The 26,465-nt window shown below is 49.5% G+C and overlaps 8 protein-coding genes across 8 annotated transcripts; 5 read left to right on the forward strand and 3 right to left on the reverse strand.

The window, feature by feature from the left end:
- Window positions 1-574: 574 nt before the first annotated feature.
- On the forward strand, window positions 575-1,199 carry C8Q69DRAFT_448406 (chitin synthesis regulation, resistance to congo red-domain-containing protein; the record flags this gene model as incomplete). Its single annotated transcript, XM_028629284.1, has 3 exons — window positions 575-606; window positions 712-825; window positions 899-1,199. 3 exons carry the CDS (start codon window positions 575-577, stop codon window positions 1,197-1,199), a joined length of 447 nt encoding a protein of 148 aa, XP_028481177.1.
- Window positions 1,200-3,307: 2,108 nt separating this feature from the next.
- Window positions 3,308-4,769, forward strand: C8Q69DRAFT_448407 (hypothetical protein; the record flags this gene model as incomplete). The annotated part of the gene is made up of 2 exons (XM_028629285.1): window positions 3,308-3,423; window positions 3,500-4,769. 2 exons carry the CDS (start codon window positions 3,308-3,310, stop codon window positions 4,767-4,769), a joined length of 1,386 nt encoding a protein of 461 aa, XP_028481178.1.
- Window positions 4,770-6,929: 2,160 nt separating this feature from the next.
- On the forward strand, window positions 6,930-8,418 carry C8Q69DRAFT_126250 (hypothetical protein). The gene is made up of 3 exons (XM_028625261.1): window positions 6,930-7,280; window positions 7,337-7,718; window positions 7,786-8,418. Exons 1-3 carry the CDS (start codon window positions 7,071-7,073, stop codon window positions 8,274-8,276), a joined length of 1,083 nt encoding a protein of 360 aa, XP_028481179.1. The 5' UTR covers window positions 6,930-7,070; the 3' UTR covers window positions 8,277-8,418.
- A 997-nt stretch (window positions 8,419-9,415) lies between these two features.
- On the reverse strand, window positions 9,416-11,672 carry C8Q69DRAFT_126254 (CwfJ C-terminus 1-domain-containing protein-like protein). The gene is made up of 2 exons (XM_028625262.1): window positions 11,417-11,672; window positions 9,416-11,356 (listed from the first exon to the last, which is right to left on the reverse strand). Exons 1-2 carry the CDS (start codon window positions 11,428-11,430, stop codon window positions 9,706-9,708), a joined length of 1,665 nt encoding a protein of 554 aa, XP_028481180.1. The 5' UTR covers window positions 11,431-11,672; the 3' UTR covers window positions 9,416-9,705.
- A 2,316-nt stretch (window positions 11,673-13,988) lies between these two features.
- Window positions 13,989-19,938, forward strand: C8Q69DRAFT_482215 (armadillo-type protein). Its single transcript, XM_028631638.1, has one exon. The coding sequence runs from the start codon at window positions 14,020-14,022 to the stop codon at window positions 19,840-19,842; it is 5,823 nt and encodes a 1,940-aa protein (XP_028481181.1). The 5' UTR covers window positions 13,989-14,019; the 3' UTR covers window positions 19,843-19,938.
- C8Q69DRAFT_482216 (mitochondrial import protein Zim17) lies at window positions 19,939-20,928 on the reverse strand. The gene has a single exon (XM_028631639.1). It carries the CDS (start codon window positions 20,807-20,809, stop codon window positions 20,225-20,227), a length of 585 nt encoding a protein of 194 aa, XP_028481182.1. The 5' UTR covers window positions 20,810-20,928; the 3' UTR covers window positions 19,939-20,224.
- A 103-nt stretch (window positions 20,929-21,031) lies between these two features.
- C8Q69DRAFT_482217 (putative SCF ubiquitin ligase subunit CulC) lies at window positions 21,032-24,601 on the forward strand. The gene is made up of 4 exons (XM_028631640.1): window positions 21,032-21,352; window positions 21,537-21,923; window positions 21,987-23,863; window positions 23,927-24,601. Exons 1-4 carry the CDS (start codon window positions 21,308-21,310, stop codon window positions 24,099-24,101), a joined length of 2,484 nt encoding a protein of 827 aa, XP_028481183.1. The 5' UTR covers window positions 21,032-21,307; the 3' UTR covers window positions 24,102-24,601.
- Window positions 24,582-26,207, reverse strand: C8Q69DRAFT_482218 (putative GINS DNA replication complex subunit Sld5). The gene is made up of 2 exons (XM_028631641.1): window positions 25,786-26,207; window positions 24,582-25,554 (listed from the first exon to the last, which is right to left on the reverse strand). The coding sequence occupies exons 1-2, from the start codon at window positions 25,960-25,962 to the stop codon at window positions 24,931-24,933; spliced, it is 801 nt and encodes a 266-aa protein (XP_028481184.1). The 5' UTR covers window positions 25,963-26,207; the 3' UTR covers window positions 24,582-24,930.
- Between the last annotated feature and the right edge of the window lie 258 nt (window positions 26,208-26,465).

Raw genomic sequence — 26,465 nt, forward strand, 5'->3', positions numbered from 1 at the left:
AGTAGACCCAGCTGGAGCTTGCTAATCGACATACCATCGAGTAGCCCTTTCTCGGAACTGCTAGACCGAAAGTGAAAAGTGCGGTGTATCGCATATGATATGATACATAGTAGATCGAAAGGCCCCCAAACAATTAGTTATTTAATAATAATATTACCCAGACTTCGGTTCCTGGCAATAAGAATAACTTGGTTCCAACAAACAGATACGCGCGGAAGAGCAAACCGGATGTCGGGGGTGATTAATAAACTCCACGCATCCGGAAGTCAAAGGGCTGGGAAAGTCAGGCTCCGCCACAGTCAACGCCTCAGCCTTTAACTAATAATACCTTCACATTCCCTCGCTTGAGAGCGCAGCGCTTCTGAGAACAATCACTGTCGCCTGATCGATCGCCTGAATTGCGATTTCGATTCGTTGGTGGAGAGCGTGGGATCATCAGTTTTCCACCCTAGCTCTGGTGTCTTTATCTCTCTTTATCTCTCTCGCTTTTCAATCGACAACGCTTCTTCTGCCTTCTGCCTAGGCATCGTCGACGGCACCTCTGCTATTCCGTACAGCCTCACGAGCATCCACGATGGGCGTCCTATTACCTCGTCAATATTATTGGTATGTTCCAGCCACTGACCCTCCGATGGCGAATCTATTATCCTTCTCTTGGAGCAGATCGGAGCTAGAGATGATCACATCTTGCTAACGCATACACCTTCACAGTGACGGCGGTTTTTATGACAGCGGCAACTGCTCTTCACCGTGGTCGAACTGGGGCCGATGGGTTGTCCTCGCGGTCATCGTTGCGTTTGGTTTTATCGTCTTCTTCGTTATCACGTATGTGTGACTCGATCCTTTGATGGTCTATATTTCCAGTAGACAGGAACTCATACTGACCCTCGCGTGACAGATGCGTCAACGCCCGTCGTCGCCGCAGACACGGACAGAATCCTCTACCAGGCACGGCATGGATGGCACCTCCTCCAGGGCCTCCTCCAGCACAGTATTATCCGGATCCAAACTATCCCCCGCCACCGCAGTATTCGCCGAACCCTCCACCTGCTCCGTCGTACTACGCACCTCCACCGCAACAGGGATACTTTGGTGGACAGCAGCAGAGTGGCATTGAGCTGCAACCGCCGCCGAATGTCTACCATGCTGGGGACCCGGTATATCCACCTCCTCCGGGACCTCCTCCGCCAAAGGAGTGAAATTCCTGCAGTGGCCTGGCATCTTTTGCAGATGAAAAAATGAAAACTATGAAAAATATCACGGTCGAGAGGATTTCGACCTGCACTCCTTCCAAAAACACCCATTTACGTTCACGACATTCCTTCTCCTATATATTATTACGAGTCCATGGCATACGGTCTGGCGGCATTCTGTCCTCTCAGCATATCTTCGGGTTCGGTCGGTGTTACATTTGAGGTTTGGCTTTATGATCAATTCGCGTTCTGTTTCAAATAAAAAGACTGCACATCTCCGGTTCATGTTCATAATCCTTCGATATCCATGAGTTAGGATCAATGTTTCTATCGTCGATCCCTTCTGGCTCCGTTTGATCACTTTTATTGTGTTTGTGTCTTGTGTCTAGGGAATCAAGTCTACGAAATCACATATCGCCAACGCCACATCTGCATACTTGGATTCATTGAGGTCCATGGCCCGTAAGAATATCCTCCAGCATGTATATATAATACAATCGACGACACTCGTCTCAACACTGAAGCGCTGTAACCCGCAAACTCACCGGACACCCACAACTCTCACCCACTGCAACCTTCCAGACAGACACCAGACTAGTCATCTCCTCTCCAAATTCAAACGCAAACTTTTCTCCCATGGACGATCTCAATGCGATATGTATTACTCCAAGTCCAAATTCCCCACAGACCGCGCGCGCTTACTAGATCTTTGGCGCCAAAACGGACCCCGAGCGCCCAATTGCTGGAACTGGCTTGTGGGACAGAGAAGACCGGCAGAGTTAGCGATCAGCGAAAAAGGCAGAGTGGCGTTCCGTGTATGCATCGCGCCAGGACCGCTAGTTTAAATCATGGCGCGCCCAGAGAAGGAATAATGATGGATACGCTCTGAAAGGCGCGAATAATGTGGCTTGGCTTGAGCTTCTCATTGATTGATGCACGTAGAGTCTTCAACTTTCAAGCCATGGTTCGATTGCTAAGCCCAGTCGAAAAGCCACACAAGAAGAAAAAAATAAAGGGCGCGGGGATTAATCAATTGGCGTTTCGATCCCTATCGTATCTTAGTAGCGGTCACTAAGTAATTAGTAGTTGCTGATTGCGGCCCCAAAACCCTCGCCGAGGCAGAAGAGGGGAAATCTTCATTAGTTACCCCTGGCAAGAAAAGCAAGGTGAGCGATTTCACACGGCAGCTGGTCGTGATGATCTTCCTGCTTGACGTGACTTTTTCAATTTCCCCCTTAGTATCTCTCTCTCTCTCTCTCTTGTTCATGAATTGATTTTCCCGTCGTTGATGCGACTGTGTTGTTGCTGTTGTTATTCTTCACTCTCTCTTCGTATTTCTGATGCTGGAAGCCATTCCTCCCAGCTAACTGACTGACCCTCCTTTGCGAAACTGCTTGGCGACATTCCTGCGTTACAAACACCAAGGAGGCTGTGCTTCCCCGGAAAAAAAAAACACCATCAGCTCTCTTGAGAAAAGAGCTCGTGTTAGTCGTTCACTTACAACTCGCAATCATCTGCGTCGTCTTCGAACTTAACACAAGTGTTGCTGGCACTGCTGCGCCTTGTTTCTATTTGAAAGCTCTCATTTCCTTTCGATCTGGTACCATCTGAAACACAAGTCCCTTCACCCGCGCGCGGGTTTGTTGACCTCTCCCTTCACAAGCCGAACTGCGCAATCAACCCTGGCTCTGCGTCTCCGTCTCTCTGTTTGGTTTTTTTTTTATTCTTTCCCCACGGCGCTTAATTCGTTATGAACCGATCCCGGTGATAGAGATACTAGCGATTCGTTCGATCGCAGGGAGATCTCAAAAGGTTCAAATCGGCGATCTACTCAATTGGTACCCTATCGGCGTCGCGATCGGTGTGGATAGCTTCTACACAGCTCACATTTCCGGTGGAGATCTGCCCGATCATATCACATCTCGATCGGTCCCGCTGAAGAGGAGGCCCAGCATAAGGGAAACAATACGCTGTAGAATTTGAGGAGTAGGATCTGCATTATTGCCTAGGGGTCGATTTAGAAGATCGAGCCGAAGCTTTTTTTTTTATTCGGGGTCATCTTGGCTTTAGGATCTTGGATTCAGGAACAGAAAGGTTACCGACTCTCCACAGTCATGGGTCCGGTGGGCGCAATGCCGCTGCTGTTGGTGCGGAACATCGCGTCTGATGTTGAGAGCGCACCATCGACGTTTTCCAGTTGGGATAAGTGTATGCAAAAGGCTTATTGCAAGTATGTTCATGAGATCTCCCCAGACTATGTCCCGTTGTATTTTGACGTGTAATGGAAACTGACTGTTATCACCTAGATGGCCGGTCATTGTTGGTATAGTTGTCGGTGCAGCGATTCTTATTGCTATAGCGTGGTGTCTGATTAGCTGTATATGCTGTGGTGTTAAGTGTTGTACGGGATGTCTGCGTTGCTGCAGTTGTTGTTGTCCATCAGGGGGAGGAGGTGGAGGGGGAGGAGGAGGAAAGAGATCGCAATATGCGGATGATCCTTCGTATCATCGACCTCCGCCGCCTCCATCCCAGGGTTATCAGGCACCGGCTGCGCCTACTTATCGCGGTGCTCAAGCCGCTCCCAATGTCGCTCAATTCGCTACGTTTGAAACACCATCCAAGAAAGTGGACGATGATGCATTGCCTCCAATGCCCAGCTGGGAGACTGCGCTGACGCGGAAGATCGAGGACACCAGTCCTCAAGAGGATGTTGAGATGGACCAGCTCAGGCCGTCTACCCAACCAACTGATATGGTACATGGTCCGGGACGACAGGTCCCAGGAGGATATAACCAGGTTCCCTCACACCCGACGTCGCCTCAGCCTGGGTATCATCCCCCGCAGCGAGCAATGGAACAGGTCCAGCCATATCCGCCACAGCAATATCCCCAGCAGTCACGCTCTCCTGGGCCTGGCAGACCATATCCGCCGCAACAGTCGGGCTCTCCTGGACCTGGCAGGCCATATGGACCACCTCTGGATACGAGCGTCGGCGTAGCATATCCACCGCAGCAATCGCGCTCTCCTGGGCCTGGCAGGCCATACGGAACACCTGTGGATTCCTACATCCCCCAGCCCGAGCTCAGAGGGGACGCGCCTTACCAGAATCGGCGTCAGAGAGCTCCCAGTTTCCATCGTCCACAACCATATGGACAGAATATGTCGCCAGTCTCGCCGCCCAGAGCGCAGCCTCCATATGGAGGAATGCAGAGACGGCCAACATATGCATCTGACACTGCGCCTCCATCCTATACTACTGAGCCACCACAGCAGGGCTTTGCTCCTGGTCCTGTTCCGCATGCGTTCACTCCTGAGCAGCGTCAGCCATCTCTCCCCGTTGTTCAACAGGCACCTTACCAGAATACACCTTCTTATGCAACTGAGCAGCCCCAGCGGCAGCCCACCTACGCAACATATCAACAACCCCAACAAGCCTACGCCGCATACTCCCCACCTGCACCTTCATCACCGCCCCCGAATATCGGAATGGCCCATTCAGATGAAGAATATGACTCGGGCAGGCCCCCAAGTCTGCTCCAGGCGGGACCCAGACCTGGGGCCCAAACCCGCTATTAACGTGTGGAGAAATGTCTGAGCGAGAGAGCAACGAGTCTTGAACTATATATCCATGACGTGAAAAGGAACAAAACAAACACGAAACCGTCTTGATACCCTGCCCTTGAAGTGGAATCATCGCATGATGGCAAGATGCGTTTATACTCGATGCCCGTATGCGGTTCATATTTGGTGTTCTTTCTTTCCTGCTGACATTTGACATGTTTGCGTGCTTTTCTTCATCACGTTTTTCATCGCTTCAGTTCGATTCCCCCAACTTCGTCTTTGTCTTGGATTGGATTGACAATGGCTCATCTTTTCTTCTTCTTTTGGATCCATGGTCGGTCCCTCGTGACCTTTCTGCATCTGCATCTGGGTCTCGCATCTTGGGTTACTTATTCATGTTGGGACTTATTGTCGGAGTCAGGGACTCGAAAACGTGAATTCCAGTGCACATACACCTTGGGAGCCCAGTTCTGGAGCTTTATCTTCTTCTGCACCATGAACTAACTTCTGCGTCTTACTACTACTACTTTTTCTCCGTGGAAGTCGAGGAAGCCTTTGAAGACGCCTTCTTCATCGTTGATTGATATCCAGTGCCTCTTTTTTGTCGATTCGCATCAGATGTGCGATTCGGCTTTTACGTATTTTGTTTCAGAAGGCATGATTGGGACCTGGAAGATCCATGAATTGAATTGAATTAAAGATTCTCTGTTCTCTGCCTTGCTGCTTGTTCTCCAATGTAGGCACTCGTACATGGGGCAAAATACGAAACCCCATTCGGATGATCTGGTAGCGGACTAGTAGTTAACTTACCAGGCGCTGTCCTTGTAGCAGCTTTCTCAATATTTATCAGCATGGATCGAAATAAGAATTTCCGTTAGCGTTAGTTGAGTCCAGGGCGCATGTAGCTCTTCAACTCGGCAGATTGAATAGAAGACTGTCCTCATATGCCGCAGGAATACCCGAGTCTGATTCTTGCCTTGTTTTACTTATGGAAAAGGATCAGCGCCGAGCGGTAAATAGACGGAGATAGGAGATAACTTACTAACTAACCAGGGAAAATATACTGCTTGTATGGGGGTTGAAACAAGTCCATTTTTTATCGTATGTCATCGCCATAGCTATTTGGGTCTGGCTGAGTTGCGAAACTTGAGAGCACTATACAATGTCCCAAACTGGGAACTAGATGAAAGAAAGAATGGCTAACTGAATCGGATGACGACCATTCCATAATTTGAATGAATTCAGAATCTTCAGCTTTGGTGTTGTTTCGAAAATCACTCCCAGACATCCATTCGGAAACTAACAGTGCCGAAGTTGTTCAGAGGATCTCCTGTTTGAGATCAACAATCACCAGTTTCTGCCCGAAACAACCATGGAACACCATGAATGGAAACACCACTTGCTGAATAATATGGTCAGAATCCGTGGTTTTATCCCCAATGGGGAAATGACTCTGGCATTTTGCTAACGAACTCGTCGCGCGACTTCGATAGGGTTGTGAAGAGCCTAGCCCGGATCGACAGTGAGACCAGCCGGTCCGGGCGAACTGGGACGAGCGCGATACACCCGACGTCGCAGGAAAGTCTGGAATCACGTTTTAGCGAACCTCGACTCCTTCAGTGTTCTTATTCGAGAGTCCAGTCTGCCTGTTTCGCATGAATCGAGCTCGGTTGGCTCCATAGAATAGAGCTAACATGGTCCGTGATGGTTCCTGGCGTCTTCACTTTGCCTCATCTTTCAACCAGGAGGCTCTCCTATGCACACCATACAGCTGCTAGGAGCCTCAATGCTATAGGAAAAGAGCATCGAATGATGAGAGGCTTTGGCGATTGGCCACTATAGAATATGACCGGCGCCAGAGTAGGCCGCATCATTGCCTCAGGTAGAGACGACCATGTCCTTGGAGTCAGTCCAAGCGCAGGGTCTCTGTCCCTTTACCAGTTTGAGTTGTATGTGAGGCTATTTAGCTTGCGGTCTTGGGGAAGCCCTATCTTGTATATAATGGCCGTGGGGTCTCGCTTTGATTTCTCTTGATCATCCTCCAGCAGGTTGACAGAGTCGCTTATACTTTCGTTTGTTTGCTTTTTTCGTCCGTTCTTTACCCAGTTATCGGCCACTCGTTGGACATTCTGTCTCCGTTGAAATCTGCCTACGAGCTCAGCAACAAGTATACTTGGGATATATTCACATCGTCTCAGAGCTGGTCTCTGATATCAATTTATTGTTCGGCCCTCTTTTCATTGTATATATATACACAACCTCACGACGTGCTACGAACTGTTCTCCTACATACCGAAGAGAATTGTCAAAAACAACATGAAGTCTGTTCAGATTCTCGAGTTTCTCGCCTTCGCGGCCCTGTCTACTGCTCGACCGCTGGATTCACGCCATATCAGCAACCTTGTGAACCGCGAGGTCCCACAGGAACACTCGCACGAAAAGATCCTTACTTCTGTTGCGAGTTCTTTGAACCTGAACAACCCTGCTGGCATTAAGGACCCTGTCTTTGCGCTGCTGGGAAACGCAGTATGTTTGACCCCCTTCTGGACTGAGAGTAGTAACATATTGACAACTCGAGCTAGGCTGCTGCGGCCGGTGCTGGCTCCATCACTAATCTCGACTGCCTTCAGCAAGATGTCGCTGACCAGGCCTTCACCAACGCCAAGGCTGCTGGTGACGTCGATGGAATGACCAATGCTCTTATCTTCCGGACTCTCGAGAGAAACACTGGTTCCGTGGGTCTCAAGAGTGTCCTCTGCAACGAGACTGCTACGAATCCTGAGATTGCTGCTCTCTCCCAGCATCAGGACCCTGCCTCCGATGGCGCCGCTGCTACGAATAAGCAGATTGCTTTGAATTTGGCTGTGCAGATTGCCTCGATTGGAGGTAACCCTCAACAGGCCATTGACAGTGGCACTTTTGCCCCTGGTCAGATCGGTGACCCTACTGCAGCCGGTAACACCTGTAAGTCACCATGGCAGCGATTTTTTTTTTTTCTCTTCTTCCCCAGATATTCTAACGCATACTCCAGGTGACGACCAGAATGACGCTCAAGGATGTATCTTCACACAGGATCTCCTGGTGCCTGACGTTACGGCAGACGAGATCAATGCTGCTGTTTCATCCGCAAGCGCTGCTCCCGCGACAGCCACGGCTGCCACGACCGCTGCAGTAAACACAGCTACTTCTACTGCTACTGAAAATGTGGCTGCTGCTGTCCCTACAGGTACCGTGTCGGGTGATCTGGGCTCATGTGCTGGCGGCTCTCCGCTCATTGTCTTCGGACCTGGCTTCGATGGTCGTACGGAGGACTCCTTCGAGCCCGAAGATGAAGCTACTTTCAACCATGGCTCAGCAGATAACATCGCTATCATCGCTGACTTTATCTGCGGCCAACTGAGCAGCAAGTGCAAGGCTAGTCAGGATGTCGTTGACCAGTGCAATGCTGGTAAGACGGCTGCGACGGCCTCGGGTGTTTCTGGTCAGGCTGCTGCTGATGCGTTCAATTCTGCTTTTTCTTGAATCTCCTTCAAAAGAGTAAGAGTCAAATTGGGTAAGGATCGGGCCGAAAGGAGGAAGGAATGAGTATCGAATGGCTTTTTTTGTTTTTCTTTTCATGACAACTTCTTAGTGAAATACAGTACATGTATGTATGATGGACACGAATAAGAAACCATAAAGTTTCTGCCTTTGATAGCATTTCCCGCTGCTATTTCATGACTTCGTATAATGTCAATACCAAACAGGTAATAAAACTCCGTGAGAACTGATGACTGGCCTAATCCCATAGATACCTTTGTGTGTTCCGTGAGGTCCTTCTTCCATAACTATTACCCAGTCGAGCAACAGTCAGTCTTGAATCCCATCACTGACAGGCCCGTAACCATGATAGCAGACTATCTGCGCGAAAGATCATTCTGGACCCCACACAAAGCTTCGCGTAGCTCTCATATCAAGCGATCTTCGTCATACCATCTCCCGCTACTTCCTTCACAGCTTCTATCTTCACCTGACCGACGACATCTTTCGACGGCGCAAGCTTAAGATCCGCTACAGCATTCTGCGTGGCTGACATTTGATAATATTCCAGATGACTCTGTACGTTGAGCCAAGCGTACGCCGCGGTGCTGGTGATTGGCGTGTTGCGACGGGGGCGAATGGTGCTCGAGGCGGAGTCCAGGATAGATATATTCTGGGCTGCCAGGGGCGAGGGTTCGGAATCTGGAGATCCCTGGGGAAGGGGATCGTTTGGTTCTGCCATGTTGTAAAGTTTAGACTTGTGTCTGTCTGGTTTCTTTCTTCAGGTTGTGCTTGTTAGTTGGAAGTGGTCGAATATGAGGAATTGAATATGGGGTATACCGTTTGTTTCTTCTGAGTGGATAGGTAGGTACTTAAGAGGAATGTGTTTCCGGGATGAAGTAGAACTGCTCAGGACTCGGTACCAGGGATTAGCTTGACAAGATGATGATCGAATGAAGAACAGGTAGACGAGAAGATAGGTATAAAATAATACTAGGGATTTTAACCTGGAAAGTTAGTTGGGAAGTGGTCACGCGAACCTCCAAGGTTCTTAACTTGACGTTTTGTGCTCAAATTACCAACACGACGATTGCGTGACAAAGGGGCTCACTTACACAAGAGACAACAATTCTGTTCCCGGAATGCAGCGGTAGGGAACCACCTTGCGATTGTCCCTCTCATGGTATTATTTCTATGGTTATTTCAATTCTGCTGCCTATCATAAATAGAGGCTTTACTGTAGATGGGGCGAGATTGTTGAATTGGTAGTAGAACGAGCAGAATGCATGACGTATTTTATGATGTTTTGATTCCTTTCTCATGCCGCTGTTTTGAAGCTCAGAGAGACAAGGATATGAAAGACATAGATCTTCTATCAACACCAAATGAATATAGTACTATACATGATCAAGGCAATGAACTGGGTCCTGGTTCATTCCTCAAGGGAAAAGTCAAACTCCTTGAAGGCCTGCTTGAAACTCTCTGCGTCAGTTGTCTCTTCTTCCTTGGACTGAATGTCGTCCTTCCAGTTTATCCGCTTCTCCAACTGCAGAAGCTTGGCCATGACCCTCCGCCCAAACTGGAGGTCGAAGCGGAAATCGGGACTAAGTGGAAGCAGTAAGCTCTTCTCTGAGCCCTTCTTTTCACCGCTAGCCCCCGCCTCCGCGTCTGTGTCTGTACCCGTTTCTGAAGGCGTCCATATCCAGACACGGAAAGAGTCTCCAGGTGGAGTGATCTCATCATTGGACGTTGTTTCGAATTTCGGGTATTTCAGATTTTCTGCTTCGACTTTGAACGCTGCTTCTACCAGGCCATTCTTGACCATGTCTGAGGGCACCGGCAGAAATTGCCAATGGATGTGGATGCCATTTCCGCGGCTAACTTCCCATGTGACAGCACCCAACTCGCCCTTTGCGCGTGTGCGAAGCATCGCATGTAAGGATGATCTATACCGTTGCATTTCATTGTAGGTGCCCAGCCGGGAATCCGAGTCGGATATGGAGCTGAAAGTTGGAGAGTGTGTAAATGGAATTATCAATATATGCCCGGGAAATCCAAGGTGAGAGAATGTCTGTGGCGTTGGTAAAGGTCCTTTTGCTGTTGTGAGATAAGACTCATTCCCAATAGACGTTATGAGGTGTGTCGCGATATTGGGGTTTGATAAGCAGAAAAAGCATTCACCAGGACCGGGAGGAGGCCCCCTGGCACGTTTGCGCGGTCGTTGGTGGTTATCCTCACGAGCAAACCGCTGATATGATTCGGTTTGACTCTGCAAGGCCCCACGCTTCGATGCGACGGCTGAAAAGGGAGTAGCTGTAGCCCCTACAGGGACAGAGGTCGGAACAGGAGCCTTCGGATCCAATGTAAAGGCATACATCCATTTTTGCTTGGTGGTCTTGCTGTAAGATGCTAGGTTGATGAAGCGCGTAAGAGGTTTCTCATCAGGTGCATCCTCAGTAGGCATATGAAAGAAAGGCTCTCTCTCGAAAAAGAAGTCGGCTGATGACGAGAAATGATAACGAGGTTTCAGCGTAGAGCAGACATCAGCAACGCACTGCACGCTCTCCGGAACAGCTGTGCCTTCTGGCAGAGATACCTTGGACCCGGTCGTGATACCCTTGGGCCATTGGTTGGTAATCAAGACGTCGGCATTGTGGACGCCAAAGAGAGCTCGAGCATCAGCTTCTGTATAGTGAGGATCGTACTTGCCGGTATTCTTAAGATCCGAAGTTGGATTGCTCTGTAGCTCTCCTCCAAGAGCCGCCAGTCGAATACCTTCAGAAGTTTTTAAAGTGCCGCGCTTTCCTAAATAATATAGATTCGGGCAGACTTCATCGTCCGATTCAATCTTTTCGATCACTCTTGTTGGAAGAGGACGACTGCCGATAGTAAAGTAAGTTGGCAAGGGGACGGCGATGTTCCCCTGTAGAAGGCCGGAGATTTCATCCAACTCTTGCTCACTGGAGCAATCCCCAAAGAGATCCCCAACAACAATAGCAAACGAAAAATTCTGCTTCACCTGCAGCTTAGCGAGCTTGGTGAAGACCTCTCGCAGGGCACAATTCACGTTCCCAACAACGACGCTAAAGAAAAGTGTGAGCGTCACTTACACTTCAAGTACAAGCGCAGTGGGTTTTACTTACATTTTGGAAGCCATAACTGACGCTTGGGTGTCTATCTAGCCACTCTGCTGATTTCAATGGGGTAGATTATTGCGAAGCAAGCATGCTGTGAATGCCAATGTCCGTAGATCGAGTAGCATACAAGTAACTTCCTTGAGATGTCAAACCAGCAACACCATAGAAACTACTTCTAGAGTGCTAACACTCGCGTTAGTACTAGTAGTTTGTGAGCCACAGAAAATGCTTCAGATCCCACTCAGATGGCTGTCATTTGATAGTTATTCGTTGCCATCATCCGCCTTTGGATAAAACGTAAGGAGCTTGGGCCACAAGCGTCACGTGAACAAATCATATCCAAAAAGGGTTAGTACGTGCACAAATTAAGCCCGGCGCTATCTCCGCACGGAGAAAACTACACCCGCGACCGATGAACTTTTTTGAAGATTCGGGGATTTCTCGAGCGGCTTGGATCTCACGTCTCAAGCGGTGCAACTTGTTCCCAGGTGTGCCAGGATGGTGGCAGCTTCTTCTGGGTCGCGGGGAAAGCCCGCAAAAGTTGTGAAAAAAGGAACTGAAACCGCGAAAACACACCGTTTCGAGCCCTTCTCCCAGCGCATCGCTCGACTCAAAATCGACCCGATCCACCGTGTGCGCCGGCCAAGTTTCGGAGAAGAAGATGGCGACGACGAGACGTTTTCCCATTTCCGATCATCTCTCGAGCACTGGGGAGAGCTCAATCTTACCGATAATTTTGTCCAGTTCGTGCGTCGAGTGAATTCGCTCTCTGAGAGTCTTCCGCAGATTTTATATCATGAAGAGAAGATAATGGGACTGTTGGTGGAATATATCGATAAGAGAGATCAATTATCTATCGAACCGCTGCTGAGTCTGCTGGCTCAGTTTGCCAGAGATCTGGGTGTCCGCTTTGAAAAATACTTTGCGTCGGCCGTTACTCTGGTGGCGTCGGTTGCAGCATCTCATGCTAATGTCGAGGTCGTCGAGTGGAGTTTCACCTGCCTGGCTTGGATATTCAAATTTCTATCCCGACTCCTCGTTCCAGATTTGACACCCGTCTTGAATATCATGGCTCCATACCTAGGGAAGGAACGCCAAAAACCGTTCGTTGCCAGGTTCGCCGCCGAGTCCATGTCGTTCCTCATTCGCAAGGCTGGCCTTGTGTACTACAAGAACAAGCTGCCTCTTGAGCGGGCCGTTTCGTTCCTATTCAAGGATCTTCGGGAAGTGGAGGATTCACGATGCATAGATTCGTACAAAGAAGGATTGATGGTCATGTTCTCCGACGCTATAAAAGGAGTAAAAGGAGGAATTCATTCGAACGGAGCCGACATCCTTCGCTGTATTCTCGACAACTTATCATCAAAAGAGGAGCTTCAGAGCGAACTAGCACAACAAGTGTTAAGTGGGATAGTAATCAACACTATCCATCATACGTCCAGCGATACCTTCGGGCCTCTGCTTGATACGATAGAAACCCATGTCACCAGCGATGACTATGAGAACACCGCATTCCACGCTCAAATCTGCACTCGGCTGATCTTCCTGTGTGTAAATACTCGGAAGGGATCAAGAGTGAAAAGCTGGAAGGGTGTTCACCGTAGTCTTATCACACTACTCCAGAGGTCTTTGAAAACTCCTGAAACCTTCCAGGATTGTCTCCCAGAGCTCTTGACGGCGGCTTCATTCTCGCTGCAACTTTCTCCTATGGATGAAATGCTTCCCTCTCTGCGTCAGATAATGGATGCTATCACTGACGAGCGCTTGTCGAAGCATTTTCTCTCCTTCTGCGCTACCTTTGCCGAGGCGGGCTCCGAAAGGTTTCGTGGCTTTATTCTCCCTTATTTCCAAAAGTAAGAAAGCATGTACTCCTTGTTACTTTTACGGTATACTAATAAATTATTTCTAGGTTCATGACTTCTCTCTGGCAGGATTACGAGTGCGAATTGTGCCATGCCCTGCTTCAGCTCAGTGAAGCAGGTTGTGTAACAGCTGAAATTTCTCGGCCTGGTTACGTTACCTGCCCACCGGCTTGGAAAAAGCACATCACGGAGAAGTTAGATAAGCCCCAATCCTCCCCAGAGGAAGTTTCCTTGCTAGATGCATATTCAAAGCTTCCTGGCGCGATATCTTTTTCTACCGAGCCGTCAATCTTACCCCAGCTTGTTCAAAGTCTGCACGACATGCTACTGTCATCTCTCCGTTCAGGGTCACCACATTCGCAGCCACTAGATGATTTTGCTTGTGGTCAAGGTTTCAAGACTTATGTCGATCTCGCCAGTCAGTCGGGTGCCGTTGACGAAGCCCTGTGGGATCCTATCAGCCAAGCTGCCCCGAAGTTTTCTCGCGTCTCACTCTTTCTAGAGGCCACTCTATCCTATATGTTGGCTCATAATGGCCCGATTAGCGTCGATGAGTCCACGCTTGAACCGTTCGCCAATGCTTTGATCAGCAACCTTGCTGGTCCCTCGCATCAACTGAGGCTCGTGTCCCTGAAAATTTTGCGTGAATTGGTCACCAGGGCGCTCAAAGATGATGGCTCTCTCATCTCCATGGCAATTGAAATTGAAGAGAGTCCTTTGAATCTGCAGACGGCAAGGTACCTCTCGATGCAGATTCGAAAGTTGGCACTCGCATACCCCCAGGTGATATCTCATAGGTGGCTTCCGAAGCTTATCCCCTACTTCTGCTTCGGCTTGTTCTCCAAGAAGCTTGCGCCTCTGTGGGATGATTCAGCTGAAGCCTTGAAGACTATGAGTGAACATGCCGTGGGAGAGGCTATTATTGCGGACATGGCAATCGGATGGCTGCAGGAACCTGGCAGCCCTCTCTCCAGCGAAGACCAAGATGACGACAACTATTTCCGCGCGACGGAGTTCCAGTGCTTCAACGTTTTAAAAATGGAGAAATACATTGCTTCCACATTCCGACGGCCGGAAAATGCGGCAGCAATGCTACTGCACGAATTCGAACAGAAACATAACCCTTCAGCTATCATCCCGACCTGGCCTAGGTCTCATGCTCTGCGCGTCCTCAATGCCGCTCCTCAAATTGCAGAGAAACGCTCTCGCCAGATAGTCCCAATGTTTCTATCATGGGCTTCTCATGACGAGGATACTGTTACTCCTGAAGAAGGCTCCACCGTCACGCCTGATGGTCAGACCCAACCTCCTTGGGGCTTCAAGGATCGAATGGCGCTTCTGGCACTCTTTGGAAAGTTTATAAACCCCAAAGTACTGTACAAGGAGTCAGAAGTTCATGGCGCTCTTCGCAACCTCCTTTCCAATGGTGACTCTGAGATACAGAAGTCTGCCCTGAAAGCCCTGTTCACCTGGAAGTCTCCCCATATCCTTCCTTACCAGGAAAATCTCCTTAACATACTTGACGAGTCTAGGTTCAGAGAGGAGCTTGCTGTCTTCGTACACGTTGGCAGGGAGGACAGTGTGATCGAAGACGAGCACAGAGCTGAGCTGCTTCCGGTCCTATTGAGGCTCCTTTACGGTCGAATGGTCTCACGAGTAGCCCAGCATGGCGGTCAAGGTGGGCAGGCTGGTCGGAGGAAAGCGATTCTGCGGACGCTGTCACAACTCTCTGACAAGGACTTTGATCTCTTCGTACAAATAGCATTCGGTGTTCTGGGTGAGCATCACCTCGTGGAAGAAGGCCATGTCCAGGAGCAACGGCTAGCGAATGAACTTGTCAGCCCAAGGAAGCAGATGGGTCTTTTGAGGATGATTGAGACCATGTTCGATACCCTTCAGAGTCGAATGCTTCCGTACACTGAACGATCGATGGACGTCGTTGTCTATTGCCTCGTTCGAGCTTGTCGAGCCCTCAAGGATGACCCGACAGCAGATGTCGCTGACTCCCAGCTTGGGAACCTAGCTAATGTGGTCCGTGGAATTCGTCAACTCGCTATCCGTTGTCTTGACTTGATATTCTCTGTATCGCCTGACACGGATTGGTCACAATACCTCCCTACCATTTTTGACGAAGTGATCAACCCGAGACTTGATAACTTCGCCATTGAGACAGCACAAGGCGTCTCCGGTCTCCTTCGCCTATTCCATACTTGGGCGTCTTCCCCCAAATCTGCGTTCTACCTTGTTCGGTACAACAACGCCCTTCTTTCCAAAATAGTTGATTGTTTGGGAGTGGAATCCGCTCGTGATGAAGTGAAGATCTTCGTAATGGACCAGATTATAGTACCACTGGTCGGGTTGTCCACTGGCAAGTCCATTGAAGAGAAGGAAGAAATGGGAGATGTGCCGCCAGAGCAAATCCGTTCAGAAGTCCTTGCACCATATGTTGACTCAACTCTGTCTCACCTTGGGAATCTTCTGAAGCACAATCCTTCCCGCCCGCTCATGGTTTCTGGCGTCGAGACGTTGTCACTTCTTGCACCATGCGTTGAGTCTTCACGAGAGACTTCGAGCCTCATCAGTATTGCTACCTTTCTCCTTCGACAGCCGCCTGATCGTGTTTCTCCAAAAACGAAATCGGGCCTTCTTCGCATACTCCAGCACTTCTTGCCGCTGTACGATCCTCAGGGCGATGTAGCGCTTACGACACAAGTATTCGAAGCTATCTCATCAATGTTCGATTATTTCAAGGATGATCAGAACAGGGAAGTGCTTTCTAAAGTTTTTGCCGCATTTGCAAGCCATGACTCGGAGCTACAGGAGGTCGCCTCTCTATGCTCTGATCTCAATGCTGTATCCGCCCAGAGACTTGATGAAGTCGATTACGAACGACGTCTCCAAGCCTTCACAAGAATCAACGAGGACTTGTGGAATGGCTTCAATGCTAAGCAGTGGCGACCTCTGCTGTTTAACATGCTCTTTCACATTAAAGATGAGGATGAGCTTGCGATAAGGTCAAGCGCCTCTTACGGGTTGAGACGATTCGTGGAAAAAGCTGCACTAGGATCGGAGAACAATGATGCAGAGTTCGATTCGCTTGTCATGACTGTCTTACTGCCCACTTTGCGGAATGGAGTCAAACACAAATCAGAGATGATTCGGGCCGAATTCGTCACCAGCCTGGGGTATTTCATCAAGTTGAACCCTACAATGCCAGCGGTTCAGGATATGCACGTGCTACTTGTTAGTGATGATGAGGAGGCCTCTTTCTTCAACAACATTCTCCATATCCAACAGCATCGTCGTACGCGTGCATTGCGTCGACTAGCTGGAGAAGCGGCTAAAGGGAAAATCCAGGCGTCCAACATCAGCACTATCTTCATGCCTCTTATCGAGCACTATATTTTTGACCAGGCTGAAGATGAGAACGCACACAACTTGACCGCTGAGGCAGTTAGCACAATCGGTACACTCGCAGAGTGGCTGGAATGGGTCCAATTCAGAGCTATATTCCGACGCTATCGAGCTTACATGGAAAGCAAATCGGAAACAGAAAAGAATGTCATTAGGCTCCTCGGACGGATGGCGGATGCACTATCCCATTCGATGGACCAGGCCAGAGCATCCCAGGATGTGGGCGACGCAGAAATGGAGGATATGGATCCTTCTGTACCATCGAAGACCACCCTTGCTAAGGCGTTGCCATCTGGTGCGAAAGTGGCAACAGAACTTACATCGCACTTTATCCCCTTCCTGACTAAATATATCCACCACAAGGATGAGGCCGAGGTCAGCTTGCGGTTACCGGTTGCAGTGACTACTGTCAAGCTTATCAAGCTTCTTCCGGAGGACGACCAGGTTATTCGTCTGCCCGCGGTGCTCTTGGATGTATGCAATGTCCTCCGCAGCCGTTCGCAAGAGTCCCGAGATATTGCTAGAAGGACTCTAGCGGACATTGCACTCATTCTTGGGCCTTCGCACTTTGGGTACATCTTGAGAGAGTTACGCAGTGCCTTAACTAGAGGATATCAGCTACACGTACTCTCATTCACGCTCCACTCGATTCTCGTTACTACCACCGATGACTTCAAGCAGGGCGACCTTGACCATTGTCTTGGCGAAATGGTGTCAGTGGTCATGGATGATATCTTCGGTACCACCGGTCAAGAGAAGGAGGCCGAAGAATATATCAGCAAAATGAAAGAGGTCAAGAGCAGCAAGAGCTATGACTCGATGGAGCTTCTAGCCAAAAATGCTACTGTCAGACATCTGGCACACCTTATACGTCCACTCCAGGGCTTGTTACGAGAAAAGCTTACTTCAAACATCATGAAAAAAGTTGATGAACTCCTGAGACGAATTGGAGTTGGTCTTCTGAGAAACCCTGAAGCCGAGAGTCGCGACCTGCTAGTTTTCTGTTACGAAGTCATCAAGGAGTCATACGAAGACCCTAAAACAACGGCGCCCGAATCCACTATACCCGCCTCTCGCTTGCGTTTCTTAGTGAATCTCCCTGCGAAGAAGGGTGAAAAACGGGGCTCGACAACATCGTACGTGTACAAGTTGGCGCGGTTTTCACTTGACGTTCTTCGGTCGATTCTCAACAAGCACAGTTCGCTCCTAACAGCAAGCAATGTGGCTGGCTTTCTCCCAATGATCGGAGATTTCTTAGTTGATGCGCACGAGGAGGTTAAAATCTCTTCCCTCCGTCTCTTGTCTACCATCATCAAACTGCCGCTTCCTGACCTGGACAAAAATTCGCACGTCTATCTGACGGAGGCTGTTAAACTGATCAAGGAGGCACCGAATACAAACACGGAAGCGGCTCAGGCTTCTCTGAAGCTCATCGCGGCCATGTTGCGTGAGAGGAAGTCGACAACCCTCAAGGATGGTCATCTAGCGTTCCTTCTCAAGCGCCTGGCATCCGACATCGAGGAGCCTGATCGTCAGGGAGTCACCTTCAATTTCATCAGGGCTGTGATGGCACGCAAGTTCGTCGTACCAGAGATGTACGAGCTTATGGACAACATTGCGACTATGATGGTAACCAATCAGACTCGTAGCGCACGAGACCTCGCACGAGGCGTATACGTCCACTTTCTGCTTGAGTATCCTCAGGCCAAGAATCGCTGGGCCAAACAGCTAGCGTTTCTGGCGAAGAATTTTGATTTCCAATATCAGGAAGGGCGCCAGTCCGTCATGGAAGCCGTGCATATGCTGCTGGCCAAGACCGGTGACGAACTCGCTCAAGATATTGTTGGAACCTTCTTCCTACCCGTGGTCATGGTTATGGCAAATGATGACTCGCCCGAGTGCCGTGAAATGGCTGGAGTGTTACTCGGAGAGCTTTATCGCCGGGCTGATAGAGAGCAGATGAGCGCCATTCTCAGACCGCTGCACTCTTGGCTCGAGCAAACCGACAACATGCTGCTCACTAGCACTGGCCTTCAGGCAATGAGGATATTTTTCGACCCCGAAGTGACAGAAAAGGATAAGGAAGCTCGATTTGTGATCAGCGTACTTCCCAGCATCATTGAGCCGATTGAGAACCAAGAAAGCGAAAACTGGGAGGTCCTCTACTTTGCTCTTCAACTTTTCACCAAGCTTTGCAAAACGGTACCCTCCATCGCCCTTGCGCAAGAATGTGCCCCCATCTGGTCTCATGTGCGAGAGTCGCTGTTCTTCCCTCATGCGTGGGTCAAGACATGCGCCGCCAATCTTGTTGGCCTATGGCTGGCGGATTTGGCCAAGGCAAACGCTGCATCTGGCTACGGAGCAGTCCCTCTAGTGGGTTCGTCAGGTCTGAAGCTTGACAAGGAGGCGATGTTGCAATTGATCCGCGCTAGTACACGTTGTCTTCGTACGCCAGGTATTAGCGAAGAGCTGGCCATGCAAACAGTCCGAAACATTATCTTCCTCGGTCGCTGCTTTGCCCAGAACAAGCTCGAATTCTCCAAGGCGGGACCTGGAGAAGCTGAAGCTGAAGCCGATGAGGCGATTGAGGAGAGTGACTCTGGCGAAGAGGACCAGGATCAGGACAACGTCAACGACACGGGCTCATCCACGAAGTCCGCCATTCAGTATATCTTCCAACAGGTTTCCCTTATCCTGCGTCGCGAGACTCTCACGACAAAGGCTGAGTCGTTGATTCCGAAGACCGCCTCCATGGGCCTGCTTGCTGCACTCTGTCGCCATCTCGATACGGAGCAAATCATGCCGTCACTACCGGTAATTCTGCTACCATTGCAGCATCTTACCGATCAATCTATCCCTGCACCGCGTTCCTCGGACCGCGATTTCCAGGAGGTGTATAAGGCCCTTGTCAGCAACGCACATGAAGTCCTGGATCTCTTGCAGAAGAAGCTCGGAACCACGGAGTACGTAGCGCAAATGGCGCGCGTGCAGGAATCGATCAAAGAACGGCGTGAGGGACGTCGTGTCAAAAGACGTATTGAGGCTGTCGCAGACCCCGAAAAGGTCGGACGCGAAAAGAAGAGGAGGAACGAGCGCAAGCGGGAGAAGAGAAAGGAGAAGGGTCTTGAATTTAGAGGAAAGAGAAGGGGTTGGTAGATGTTTATACATAAACATAATGTGTCAATTATGCTGAGCAGGGCTGGCGTTTGAGGAAAACAAAATTTTTTAGATAGAATTGGGCATGAACGGAGATGGTTATATTATGTGCTAATGATACATAGAGTCTATGTCGATATGTACATAGTGTATACAAGATGACGAAAAAGAAAAGGTATTCATGCGAGATCCTTTTCCAGTGGGCTCCCATTACCACCGACAAGCATAGACACTTTTCCTTCACCCATAGGTACTCAGAAAACCCGTCAACTCCTGAACTCGCTGCAAAAGTATCGTAAGATATGCAATGTGGAACTGCAACAGGAGACACGCATAGGATTTCTCCTGGGGCTGAAGATCATGACAGTTCCGTTAACAATTATCACTGCTCGCCAGCCTTTTCAGACTGCTCCTGGGTCTGCTTCGGGTTCGAAGTGCCATCATCCCAGAACTCCATGTCGCCATCCACATAGCCCTTCTTCAGCTTCCTGCCATCTTTCTTCAGGATATCTTCCAGCGTGCTCTTCTTGTCCATGAAGATGCCCAGATGATCGCTGATCACATGTCGGTTGGAACAAGTCGGGCAACGGATCAAGACTGTGCCGCGATGGTAGCCGTGCTTGGACATTTGATGCGAGGAACGGTCGCCGCATGGTTTGCAGGTAAATGTGATCTGGTACATGGGCTCTTGCGCCCGACGTGCTTTGTTCTGCTCGGCATTTTCTGCGTCTGTAGATTCGGAGGTGGCGCGGTCGGTAAGAGGACGAGGATCACGAGTCTTGGGCGCTTCAGAGGATGCGAAGGATCTGGAAAGAGAGGGAATCACAGCTTGCTTCTGTCTGAAAACGCTGGCAGATAGTAATGGCGACTGCGACTGTGATCGCGATAGTATGCTGGGAGCGGAGGCTCGGGGAAAGAGGCGACTCTGGCCGCGGAGGACGTGTCGCAAAGCCGGTGCTGCACGCATTATGACTCGAATATGAAGTGAAGATACAGTCGCGATAGTAATTCTGGTAAGTACCGACAGACGCACCTGGCGTTCTCGCGTATTCCAGCTGCGGTAGAGATGTTTCTGATGGTTAATCGATGATGATATGATAAACTATCGGAAACGGCGTCGCTCGAGGCAGAAAAGCCGCCGGAGATAAGTTGTTCCTGGGCTTTTCTCCGCGGCGAAAGCGAGAGCATCTCCATGTCCAAGTAGAGCATCTACTGAGACCAGCGACCATTCTCGGCGAGAAACAGTCAGAGATCTTCAGTGCAGGCGAATGGAGTTCTGGTTAGAAGTTTCCTCTCTCCCTGTCAGCCTCACTTCACTGCTCCCTGCGTTGCGCAGCTGTCTTCCCAACGCATCTATCTACCTCACTATCTCCGGCCGCTTTGACTGCCCCGCCCTCGAGTCTGTTCACAGATAAATAATACAGCACATTTTTCGATATAGCCTTCCAAGGAAGACACGTACACCATGGCTGCTATGAGAGCTAGGCATAAGATTCGTGCCCCTCGAAGGGTGGGTGTTCATTTTCCTTTGTTCGTTATTGCTCAAAGAAATCCTCCCGCAGTACGGAGGGAGGCAACTTCCGCTGCTGCAGACATAAACAGCTTTTTGACGCTGGACTCGACATCTTGACTCTATCTGGTCGATTAATTCCTAGTGCTTGACGATTGTTGCTAATATGAGTGTCCTCATAAAGGGTTTAACGACAGGCAAAGGAGATGATTTCGAGTCGAGATGGTCCGTCCTGTCTTCATCTTTACGCGAGATCCACACCAAGAATGCTTCGTGCCTATCCTTCGAGGAACTTTACCGCAGCGCATACCAGTGTGTCATTATGGGCCGGGGTGATGATCTGTACGAGCGTGTCGTGCGTCTAGAGCAGGACTGGTTGGAGAAGGAGGTCTGCAAGCGAGTCACATCCGCCATATCTCCGAGCTTATTACTAGCAAGAGAACCAACCGATGCAATGGACCAAGCAAACGAGAGAAGAGCTGCAGGAGAGAAGTTTTTGGAAGTAGTAAAGGCGGCTTGGGAAGACCATCAACTGTGTATGGGCATGATCACAGATGTATTGATGTACATGGTAAGCTGCACATCCGCTCTCTTACAATGCCATCCTTTAGACTTTTGTGCTTACGAGGTAAAGAATCGTGTTACATGCTCCGACCATAGGAAACCGTCGATATATATCGCAGCCATGTGCTTATTCCGAGATCATGTCCTTCGAGCGGCCATACCTGCGGAATCGGAAATGACTGTTTATAACGTCCTTGAATCAACAGTCCTCTTCATGATACAACTGGAGAGAGCTGGGCATATTATAGAGAGGCCATTGATTCGACACTGCATGTACATGCTAGAGGGTCTATACGAGACAGCCACAGAGGAGGATTCGTCGAAGTTGTACTTGACCGTCTTTGAGCCTTCGTTCCTGGAATCCAGCAAGGCTTTCTACCACGCCGAAGGACAGAGACTTCTAGCGACAACTGATGCAGCTACCTTCTGCCGACTCACCTCTGAACGCATCACGGAAGAGGTGCAGCGGTGTCGACAGACATTGTCTGACCTGACAGAACCGAAGATCAAGAGTGTACTGGACGAAGAGATGATCCTCAAGAACATTGCAGATGTCATCGCACTAGAGGGGAGCGGTGTTCGGTATATGCTTGACCATGACAAGCTGGAGGACCTGGGTAATGTGTACCAACTCAGCGCGAGAGTTGACCCGAAGAAGACCGCATTAACGAGAGCGGTACAAAAGCGCATTGTTGAGATGGGCGATGAAATCAATGCTGCAGCCAAGGCGTTCGCCCAGCCGACAGTGGCTCCGGCGCAGAAGTCGGAGGAGGCCGCTAATGGCAAGAAGAAAGCTGATGAGAAGGAGAAGCCTGCAAATCAGCAGACTGCGGCTGCAATCAAATGGGTTGACGATATTCTAGCTCTCAAGCAGAAATTCGACGACGTCTGGCGCAAGGCTTTCGCCTCTGATCAGGGTCTGCAAACATCGATTACCACAAGCTTCTCAGACTTCATCAACTCCAACAACCGCAGTTCAGAGCATCTGTCTTTGTTCTTCGATGAAAATCTTAAGAAGGGCATCAAGGGGAAGACGGAGAGTGAAGTTGATGCTCTTCTTGAGAACGGTATCACGCTTCTCCGATACATTAAGGATAAGGACCTCTTCGAGACCTACTATAAGAAGCACCTGTCTCGACGTCTGCTCATGAAGCGGTCAGCAAGTATGGATGCTGAGAGACAGATGATCTCAAAGATGAAGATGGAAGTTGGAAACCAGTTCACACAGCGTCTCGAATCTATGTTCAAGGACATGGCAATCTCCGATGACCTTACAGCCGGCTACAGAGACCACGTGGCGAAGTCTGCGGATCCGGATGTCAAGAAGGTAGAACTGGAAATCAGCGTTCTCACCAGTACGATGTGGCCCATGGAAATCATGTCTGCCTCCAAAGATGGTGCCGTGCAGCTACCATGCATCTTCCCTAAGGAGATCGACTCACTCAAGCAGAGCTTTGAGAACTTCTACCTAAGCAAGCACAATGGCCGGAAGCTCTCTTGGCAGTCAAACATGGGCACTGCAGATATCCGAGCGACGTTTCGGAGGTCTAACGGCAAAGTTGCCCGTCATGAGCTGAATGTCTCGACGTACGCCATGGTCATATTACTCCTCTTCAACGACGTGCCGGACGGTGAATCTCTCACCTACGAAGAGATCCAAGCGCAGACCCGTATTCCAGATCACGACTTGATTCGGAACCTTCAGTCTCTCGCCGTGGCCCCTAAAACCCGAGTCCTCAAGAAAGATCCGATGAGCAAAGACGTGAAGCCAACAGACCGATTCTTCTACAACCCAGACTTCCAGAGCATGTTCACTAAGGTTCGCATCGGCGTTGTCAGCGGTGGAGGAAACAAAGTTGAGAGTCAGAACGAGCGAAAAGAGACGGAGAAGAAGATGAACGAGGAGCGAGGCGGTAGCATTGAAGCTGCAATCGTACGAATCATGAAGTACGTTGTGTCCTTGATCCCCTTTCGACTGTACGATAGATACTAACGTGGCCTTTTCCTTAGGCAACGGAAAACGCTTTCGCACTCTCAGCTCATGACAGAAGTACTAACGCAGCTTGCTTCTCGCTTTGTTCCCGACGTCAACATGGTCAAGAAGCGTATCGAGAGTCTGATTGATCGAGAATACCTCGAACGTATCTCAGACTCAGATCCGCCCGCGTATGGCTACATTGCTTAAGCGTTCTATGTTGACATGTTGATGCTTGCTCCGTGCAAAATTCCGCCATAACTCCGGCACTGATTCCCAGGCGTCTTGCATTATCCTCGGCAAACTCTTCCTCTTTATTCGTTCAACCAGTAAATATTTCACGCCCCCATTAGCGATGGCGAAAGGTGGCTGTTCTTTCTGCATTTCTTGGCTGTGGTTTCGATTCGTCGTTCTCTCAATAATCGCTATAGATGTTTCTTAGCAGTGCATATGACAGGGTCACGATTGATGGGTAGATAGGTTATACGGGACTGGACGGCACGGTAGCACATGAATTGGATGTTTTATGCGAAATTAGACTTGAAGGGAAACGCGCCATTTATCTAGATGAACTGTGTGCATGGCATGCTTTATATCTCCCTCATTTCAAAAAGAATGATATCGATATCACCCTCTTTCTCTACTATGAAGACTGAAGAACACTCCAGATGATTTCGGAAGAGTTACTCTGTATACACGAAGCTTCGTTCTATCGTTCTATTAGCTTTTTTCTTTCAATAAGATATTAATATCTATAACTAGTCCCTGACGCCAAATCCTATGCTGCTCGAGTGACACAAAGACCGCTGAACATGCAATGCCACCAGACCATTCCCAATGCAACCACTCCAAACCTTGTAATCTAAAGTCTTTTGGTATCAAATGTAAAAACTGAAAGAAGGCTGGATGGACAAAAATGATATAATATACCACACCACCAGAGCGCTTTTCCCCTCTTTTGAGTGCTTAAATCCCAGTGTCACGACAAGATCCCATCCTAGACAGGATAAGAAAATCGATCCACATATTTTATTGTTGATTATAAAACCTCCACTTCCCCCCTCTCCCAACTCTTTTTGATCCCTTCCCATCGTACTACCCATACTTCACCCATATGCATCGTCGTACCGTATTCTTCCTCGAATCCCGCAGCCTCATCCGCAGGGATGAGAATGCTCACTTCCTCCACGAGACATCGCACGAATACGATCTCCTTCGTATCAGGCGCCTGGACCATACTCGTCCCGCCTGCGTTGTCGTCTAATCGACGTAGTCGCGGCGGGAAGGAGGCCATGAATGATAACCCGTAATGCTCCGCTAGGAGGTTCTGATGTGCGTGGATGAAAGCTGCTTCTTGTCGAGAAAGAGGGGATGTGTCTATCGCGGTTGAGGGGTCGGGGATGGAATCTTCTGGTTGTGCAGTAGTGGATTGGGTTGATTGTTGCTGCTGTTGGGAATCACGCGGTGGGGAGATGAGAAGGAGGTAGTGCATGCTGTATTTGGTGAGTTTGGAGAGACGCTGGCGGAGAAAAGAGCGGATGAGGTATTGAGTGCGAGAGAGGTCGGTTTGGAGGATTGAGAGCTTGAGGTTTAGAGTCGGGTTGTTGGTTGTGCTTGTTGAGGGGTCGGCTGATGAGGCGGCGAGGTCTTCGATTATTTCGATCTGGGAAGATGTGGCTGTTAGTGTTTCTTCTTCTTCTTCTTTTTCTTTTTTTGCTCTTTCGCTTGGGAGTTTGATATGCGCATTCCGCGTTGGTATCCTTGTATCCTTTGAGGGGAAAAAAGGTTATGTCTACCACAACCCTCGTACCCCTCGCGCGAGCACAAGGAAAGCAGGAAAGAAAGAAATTCGAATAACTCTCCTGTACCGCAGAGCCATTATGGAGAAACTTACCTGCTTCCTAACCCTCTCCATCATCCGATCCATCAACGGTGCCGGCCATGGCAAGAGTTCCGACACGGCGCGCTCCGCAACCCAATAGCGCGTCAGTTGCTGGTGATCAAGCGCGGTGGATTCAGGCGAGGAGTAATTGTCGCGATCGACAGAGGCGAGAATGTCATCGATGTCCATAGCGATTGTGTGTATGCTGCGATCCGGGCCGCATTTGGACCGGTACAGGAGGAATTGGGAGAGATCGATCGATTATTGAACGGAGTCGCAATTGAGACGCCCTGGTTTTGCGGGGTGGGCGGCGTTGATTGGGCCTCCGCTCGGAACTACTTGGACTGCAGATTAGAAACAGACGGGCTCGACTCTAATAATAATACCGCCAATCTGGCAGCTTTACGTTTCAATGTTTGTCTAGGGAAAGGAAGTGATTATTCTGTTTTTTGAATTTGTTTCCTCTATTTTTATTCCTCACTCAAGGAAAACATGGTTCCTATCAGTACCCTCTCACCAGGCTCACTGTTCACAATTGGGAAAGCACTGGGATCGTAGGTTTCTATGTACAAGCTGCACCGCATATTATTATGCGATATTAGCCCTCATCGTCTCGCTCATATGCGGAAATGGGGATGGACTGGTATCGACGTCAAACGGCCTTGTTTGGACGATCCAGAAATGAACGAGTA

This window comes from Paecilomyces variotii (genome assembly GCF_004022145.1).
Source record: "Paecilomyces variotii strain CBS 101075 chromosome Unknown C8Q69scaffold_19, whole genome shotgun sequence".
NCBI lineage: Eukaryota > Fungi > Ascomycota > Eurotiomycetes > Eurotiales > Thermoascaceae > Paecilomyces > Paecilomyces variotii.

Excerpts from the sequence above, each read along its gene's own strand:
- C8Q69DRAFT_126250 (XM_028625261.1), top strand. The coding sequence starts at position 7,071 with ATGAAGTCTGTTCAGATTCTCGAGTTTCTCGCCTTCGCGGCCCTGTCT. Across the intron at positions 7,281-7,336 it reads TTGCGCTGCTGGGAAACGCA|GCTGCTGCGGCCGGTGCTGG; the intron begins GTATGTTTGACC and ends AACTCGAGCTAG. Across the intron at positions 7,719-7,785 it reads TACTGCAGCCGGTAACACCT|GTGACGACCAGAATGACGCT; the intron begins GTAAGTCACCAT and ends CGCATACTCCAG.
- C8Q69DRAFT_482215 (XM_028631638.1), top strand. The coding sequence starts at position 14,020 with ATGCAGATTCGAAAGTTGGCACTCGCATACCCCCAGGTGATATCTCAT.
- C8Q69DRAFT_482216 (XM_028631639.1), bottom strand. The coding sequence starts at position 20,809 with ATGCGTGCAGCACCGGCTTTGCGACACGTCCTCCGCGGCCAGAGTCGC.
- C8Q69DRAFT_482217 (XM_028631640.1), top strand. The coding sequence starts at position 21,308 with ATGGCTGCTATGAGAGCTAGGCATAAGATTCGTGCCCCTCGAAGG. Across the intron at positions 21,353-21,536 it reads AGATTCGTGCCCCTCGAAGG|GGTTTAACGACAGGCAAAGG; the intron begins GTGGGTGTTCAT and ends GTCCTCATAAAG. Across the intron at positions 21,924-21,986 it reads CAGATGTATTGATGTACATG|AATCGTGTTACATGCTCCGA; the intron begins GTAAGCTGCACA and ends TACGAGGTAAAG.
- C8Q69DRAFT_482218 (XM_028631641.1), bottom strand. The coding sequence starts at position 25,962 with ATGGACATCGATGACATTCTCGCCTCTGTCGATCGCGACAATTACTCC. Across the intron at positions 25,555-25,785 it reads TGGAGAGGGTTAGGAAGCAG|ATCGAAATAATCGAAGACCT; the intron begins GTAAGTTTCTCC and ends ACATCTTCCCAG.